We start from the raw sequence: 7,059 nt of genomic DNA on the forward strand, positions 1-7,059 counted from the left end.
TAAGCCTTCCAACCTTCTAAATATTCCTTTATATGTGGTTCAGAGTTCTGGGACCATCCCCTGAGCCTGCTTGGTTGGGTATTCTGTGTTGTTGTTGGTGGAGCTCTGTACTACACGTCCACTTGGTCTGCCATCTTGTTTGTTCTCTTGGCTGTACTTCTTGCTATAAAAATTTAATTGCTCTTTTGGCATTCCATGGCATATTTAATGTTCTTTGTCAACATTATAATCAAATGCATCAATTCTTCATCAAGTTTCCTTATTGATTGTCCAGCTTTCTCATGCATTTGATGTGGTTGAAAATGCCAAGACTTAGGTCAGGTGCACCTTAGTTTTCAAAGTGACATCTTTGCTTTTCAACGATCTTTTGTAGCAGTTTTGCCCTATGCAATGCATTTTATTTCCTGACTGCTGCTTCCATGGGCATTGATGGGGGAATCCAAGTAAAATGAAATCCTTAACAATGTCAATCTTTGTTTCATTTATCATGATGTACTTATTGATCCAATTGTGAGAATTTGTGTTTTATGTTGAGATGCAATACGTATTGGAGGTTTAGTATTTCATCCTCAAGTGCTTTAAGTCCTCTTTGATTTCAGCAAACAAAGTTGTGTTATCTGCATATTGCAGATTGGTAATGAGCCTTCCTTCAATCCTGATGCCATGATCTTAATATAATCCAATTTCTCAGATTATTTGATCGGCATACAGATTGAATAAGTATGATGAAACAATACAGTCATGAGGCACACTGCAGGAAAAAAAATGAGCTCCAAACCATCCCTCTCACAGCATCTTCTACTCAGTTGGGCTCAGCAATATCGTCATGAGTTCTGTGTGGCCAGTCATTGCACTGATGTGATGCTGTTGGGTCAGCACTGGACTGTAAACCATAAGGTTGACAGTTTAAACCCACCAGCTACTCCTCAGAAATCCTATCCAGGGTCACCATGAGTCCGAACATAAGCAGGGGCTGTTAACAGGTTACAACTCGGGGTTAGAAATGTTTAGGACACAGTTCTAGTCAGGACAGCCTCTCTTCAGCCATGCCTCTCCTCTCCTCAGCTGACAGGCAGGCCTCTGCCCTGGTAATGTTACGAAGCTCTTTTAAGGCTACTGATAAATGCCCAATGGACCATCTCTCCCCACCTAAGCCTCAGTCTGAAGGTACTTGACTCTAGCTTCAAGGGTCTGTAAATCTACTTCCCCCCATTAAATGCCTGAAGGCACTTCAGTCTACAAGCAAGTCTCCTGCCCAAAGTGTCTCATTTTTACTTGCTCTGTGGGCTGGGAAGCCCACTGCTCTGTCTTGTGCTCTGGCTCTTGTTTCTGCTGCTGCTACACCTCTGCCACTTCTGTAGTGTCACAGCTTTCTGTCCCTGTTGTTGAGGAGGCTCCATGAGCAAGGATTTCAGGGTCCAAAGGACGAACTTCACTTCTGGCTCTTATTCCTTTATGGTAGTGAGATCCCCAAGTCCTGCTTCTGAGATAGCTCATTTTATACCCCTGTTAGAGTTCCAAGTTTTCACACTGAACTTAGTTAACAATCACTCGCAACTGAATCGTATAATCAATCAGCATCTTCCCCCACTTCCTCCTTTGCAAACTCATCAGGAAAAAGTTGTTTGGTGAGAGTTTACAAAGTCTATGAGTAGAAGAGACATTAAATAATTCACGACGCCACACACACCACACCTTTCCTGATTTTAAACTATTCATTATCCTCTTGTTCGGTTCTTAATAAAGGAATAACTGGAGGAGTCCTGGTGTGGCATTGTGGGAGCCTGCACTGAACCACAAAGTCAGTTTGAATTGCAAGGTCAGTGGTTCAGATTCACCAGCTGCTTCTCAAAAACCCTATACAGGGTTGTTATGGGTCAGAGTTGACTCAACAGCACTTAACAACAACATATAGGTAGGGAACTGTTTGTTCCCTACAATTCCTATGAGGAACATTGATTGTTTTGAATCTCTTAGAAGTTTCCTAGGCCCAGCTGTGATTCTTTTTTGAGAAGTTCAAGTTTATTCTTAGAAAAACTAAGTCTCATCCTCTCACCACAGTCTAGAAGGTTTTCCCTTTTCTGACCCCAGATTGTCTCTGTCCATTGTGATGCTGTACTTGTGTGAGGAGCTCCTCCAGGTACTGCACCAGGGCCTGGGCCTTGGCCTTGAGCCTTCCAAAGCCCACGTCTCCATAGTACACACACAAAGCAGAAGCTTGGGTGATGGCCACGTGGGCCTCTATGCAGTCTATGAGGATGAATTTGCAATGGTCTTCATTAAATGCTTGGTTTCTGTTCCAGCTGTAGGCAGTCCAGATGTTACTGGTGATGACTTCGGGGACCCCGAAGTCCATGTTTCCATAACCTGAGTAGGGCAGCAGCGGTCCCTCTGTATTCAGCAGCAGGGCACTCCAGTCTTGGCTTGCTGTAACACGTGGGTCAAAGCGTTGGGGTGAAACCTACCTGTGGCTCCTAATCCAGGCTTTTGCGGGACCATCTGCTACTGTGATGAGTGCTGAGACTTATAGAACATGATGTGCCAGGCGATGCTCCACTGCTTTACACATATTAGCTCCTTTTTTCCTTACTGTTGTTGCTGTTACGTGCCATCGAGTTGGTTCGAACTCATAGCGACTCTGTATAGAGTTTCTGAGGAGCAGCTGGTGGGTTTGAACTTCCAACCTTGAGGCTCAAACAGACCTGCAGTCCAGCGCATTATCCTGCACTGCCACACCAGGACTCCTTACAAGAGCCCTATAAGATAGGTACTCCTATTATCCCAACATTACAGATGAGGAAACCAAGGTACATGTCTCATTCCAAGGTCACACAGCTAACACAAGGATAAGTCAAAAAGTATTGCTACAAAATCATACCAATCTTCATTAAACTAAAAATATCAAAATATCACCATCTCCTTTATCTAGATGTATACAAGTCTGGAGGTGGTGTTTCCATCTCTTTCACCCTTCCCCAAAGAATCTGCGCTCCAAGTGACAGTTTTGGAATCCTTGAGGGACTTAAATATTCCTTTTAAATGTTCTTTGAGTTTGGGGAACAAAAGAAGTCTGAAGGGTGAAGATTAGGGTTGTGGGGTGGATAGGATAAGGGCTTCTAATGAAATTCTCATGAGACAGCTCTTGCTACCCTGGAAGAAATAGCAGATGTATTGTGATAATACATTTTGTCAAAATAGAAAAAAAAATTTTTGGCTTAACTTTTCTGGCCTTTTCCTCACCAACGCAGCTTTTCAACTTTCTTAAAGCTAATTAACAATAAGCCCCTCTTATCGTTCTGTGTCATTTGAGAAATCTATCAAGATTACTCCTTTGGAATCCCAAAAATAGTCACCATAATTTTCTGAGGTGACCTTTCTGCCTTGAATTGAACTGGCCCAGCAGGTCCCTTTGGAAGGCCACTGTTTTGACTGGACCTGGGTTTTGAAATCACCCTAATGTGAATGAGACAAGTGTATTAATGAGAGAACTTATCTTCAGCCATCCCCTGATTACACAGACATGTTTCAACATGTTGTTTCTAAAAAATGAACTTGTGCATGTATGAAATGGAACCCTAGTAATAATATTTTTTGACTTACACTCCTAAGTATCAAGGATAGGGTTTGAACCCAAGGAGTATAGCTCTGAAGCAAGATTTCTCAACCAAAGCACTATTGACATTTTGGGCCAGATAAATTCTTTAGTTTTGGAGACCGTCTTGTGTGTTGTAGGATTTGTAGCAGCTTCCATTAGCAACAGCACCATCTGTCCTCCTTCCCTATCAGGTGTGACAACTAAAAATGTCTCCTCTCCATACATTGCCAGATGTCCCCTGATGATGCGGGATGGGGGGCAAGGAGGGACTCAAAAGTGCCTCTGGTTGAGAACTACAGCGATACAATCTGTATCTGTGCCACAGTAGCCAGGCTATAAGCTAGATTACTTTTGTTAGGTGCTGTCAGGTGACTTGCAGTGAGCCTGGTGGTGGTGGTCATGTGCTGTGGAGTCGGAACCGACTCATAGCGACCCTGTGCAAGGTTTCCGAGGCTGTAAATCTTTATGAGAGCAGAAAGCCTCATCTTTCTCCTGCGGAACAGCTGGTAGTTTCGAACTGCTGACTTTGCGGTTCGCAGCCTGATTCGTAACCACTACGCTACCAGAGCTCCTTATGGTCTGTCTTAGTAAATGCTTTTTTGTATACTTGAGAAGAATGTATATTTTGCTGTTGTTGGATGGTGTCATAATTACCTGGTGTTTTAATAGAAATGCAATAGATGGTTTTAACAAATGGAAATTTATTCTCTCACATTTTAGGAGGCCAGAAGTCTGAATTCAGGGTGGAAGCACTAAGGGATGGCTTTGTTTCTCTGTTGGCTCTGGGGGAAGGTCCTTGTCTCTTTACAATATGTGGACCTGGCATTCCTTGGTGATCTCCATGTGTCTTGGCATCAATCTTCCTGAGAGGTTCTCAGCACAGGGACCCAGGATACACTCTGCACCCAGCTCTTTTTTTTGTTGTTGGTACTGAAGTCCCTTCCTCTCTGCTCATTTTTCTTTTTCTCAGGGAAACTTACTTTATATTCGATCAAGATTGTGATCTGAGTAAGGTTCAATGATTCAGTGGCACTGTAGGATAAGCACTAGACTCCTAAACACAAAGTCAGCGGTTCAAACCCATCAGCCACTCCTTGGAAACCCTACACAATGTCATTATGAGTCAGAACCAACTGACAGCACTTAACAACAACATAACAATCTTCTTTACCCCGCCTCAACCACAGGCAGAAATTAGGATTTACAACACATAGGACAATTACATCCACACAATATTGGGAATCATGGCTTAGCTAAGTTGAAACGTTTTGGGGAGATACAACTCAGTCCATGACAGATGGAATTTTCTATAGATGTCCACTTGGAAAAGCTGGTTGATATTATTGCTCAGGTCTTCTAAATCCTTACTGATGATCTCTTGTATCAACTAAGGAAGGATATTAAAATCACCAAATGCAATTATGGATTTGTTTGTTTCTCCTCTCAGTTTGATTAGGATTTTCTTCATGTAATTTGAGTGACTGTTATTGTTATTAAGTGCTGTGGAGTCAATTTTGATTCTGCAACCCGGTATAGGGTTTCCAAGGAGCAATTGGTGGGTTTGAACTGCCAACCTCATGGTTAGCTGTCTAGTGCTTATCCTATAGCACCACATCAGGACTCCATAGTTACGTCTTTGTGATGAATTGATTCCCTTATTTTCTTCTAAGTTTTTATTGTGAATTGAGTGATAGTTTACATGGGAGAATATCGGCATTACACCATCGTTTCATTGCCATAATTACAATCTCCTCCGTGCATTATCATTCAACAGTATTTGCTTCCATTCCCTTTTATTTGGTGGGTGGGGGGTGGAGCTACACAGAAACACTCAGGAATATATAATAATTTAAACAACCAAAGAGCATATTCTGTAAGCTTGCCTCCTGGCCTCCAGTACCCAGTCCCTCTCATTCCATGAGTCTGGAGTCCTCAATCCCTAGCTGCTCCCTCTCTCTATGTCCTCATCTCTGACTCCACCTTTGCTGTTGCTGCTTCTCTGGATAGGGCTGTGCTCGTCTCCCTTGGCCGTCCTTACTTTTTTTTTTTTTTAAGATAAGTTAAATAACCTTTATTTTAGGGTTAGTGTTATAGCCGAATTGATCCCTTTATAGTAAATTACCTTCTTTATTAATCTTCTCTGTTTTGTTATATAGCCATATCTTTCTTTCGGCTCCTACTAAGTCCTGGTGTGGTGCTGTAGGATAAGCACTAAGCTGCTAACCTCAGAGCTGGTGGTTCAAACCTACCAGGCACTCCTCAGACACCCTACACAGGGTTGCTATGAGTCAGACCAACTCAACAGTGCTTAAAAACAACAAAGCATGGTATATCTTTTTTTCTCTTTTTGCTTTTTACCTATTCGTCCTTCTATTTAATGTGCATTTCTTGATGATAACATAGTATATAGTTCTTAATTTAAAAAAAATCCAATCTGACAACAATTGTGTTTTAATTAGGATGTTTAAACTGTTTGCCCTTTACGTTATTATTGTATAATAGTTAGATTTGAGTCTATTATCTTGTTTTTGTTTTTCTATTTGTCCCATCTATTCTCTGTTACTTATTATGGGTTTTTTTTCCCCACCCTCTTTTGGATCTATGGAGGGTTTTTTTTGTCTTTTGTTTGTTATTAATGATAATTTTATTTTAGAGATTGCTTTAGAGTTTATATATGCAGTTTTAGCTGATTACAGTCTGCTGCTTCACAAATTGTGGGTGAAAGCCTTACAACAGTATATTTCCATTTCTCCTTTCACAGCCTTTGTGATAGTTAGGCATTTTGTGTCTGCAAGTTTATAAACCCTTCATTGCATTGCTGTTATTTTTATTGAATCAGCCAATAAATGTTTTAATAGATACTTAAGTAATAATAAAAAACCTTATTTAGCTACCAGTTCTGGTGCTCTTGCATACCTTATGTATATTCATATTTTCATCTGTTGTCATTTTGTCTGCCTGAAGGCCTTCCTTCAGTGTTTCATGTAATGTGGGTCTGTTAGTCATGAATTCCTTTTGTGTTTGAATGCCTGAAAAAGTATTTCTCCTTTTTTGTTGGAAACTATTTTTGCTATGTATAAAATTTTAGGCAGATTAGTGTTTAATTTTTTCAGTAGTTTAAATATATCCCACTAGGTTCTTGTATTGTTTCTAATGAGAAATCTTTAATAATCTTTATCATTTTTTTTCTGTATGTAATGTATCTTCACCATCCTCTCCCCCCAGCTTTTAAAAACATATATATATTTTTAATCACTGGATTTGATCAATTTGAATATGATGTGCTTTGGTGTCGTTTTCTACTTATTTCCTATGTTTTGGGTTTGACGACCTTGATTTGTGGTTATAGAGTTTGCCTGGAGTTTGGAATATTTTCAGCCACAATTCTTCCTTTTTTTATTCTGTCCCTCTCTGTCTTCTTCAAACACTACAATTACTTGAAGTTCTCCTATAGCACACTGATG

The 7,059-nt window shown here is 40.6% G+C and overlaps 1 protein-coding gene across 1 annotated transcript in view; it reads left to right on the top strand.

Moving 5' to 3' along the window:
• The first annotated feature begins 2,929 nt into the window (after window positions 1-2,929).
• The window catches only part of ZNF620 (zinc finger protein 620), a 12,808-nt gene continuing 8,678 nt past the window's right edge, over window positions 2,930-7,059 (top strand). The window contains 1 exon segment of the mRNA XM_006878228.1: window positions 2,930-2,995. Within this exon segment, the coding sequence (XP_006878290.1) occupies window positions 2,930-2,995 (66 nt within the window).

Source organism: Chrysochloris asiatica, unplaced genomic scaffold (genome assembly GCF_000296735.1).
Source record: "Chrysochloris asiatica unplaced genomic scaffold, ChrAsi1.0 scaffold00124, whole genome shotgun sequence".
Classification (NCBI taxonomy): domain Eukaryota; kingdom Metazoa; phylum Chordata; class Mammalia; order Afrosoricida; family Chrysochloridae; genus Chrysochloris; species Chrysochloris asiatica.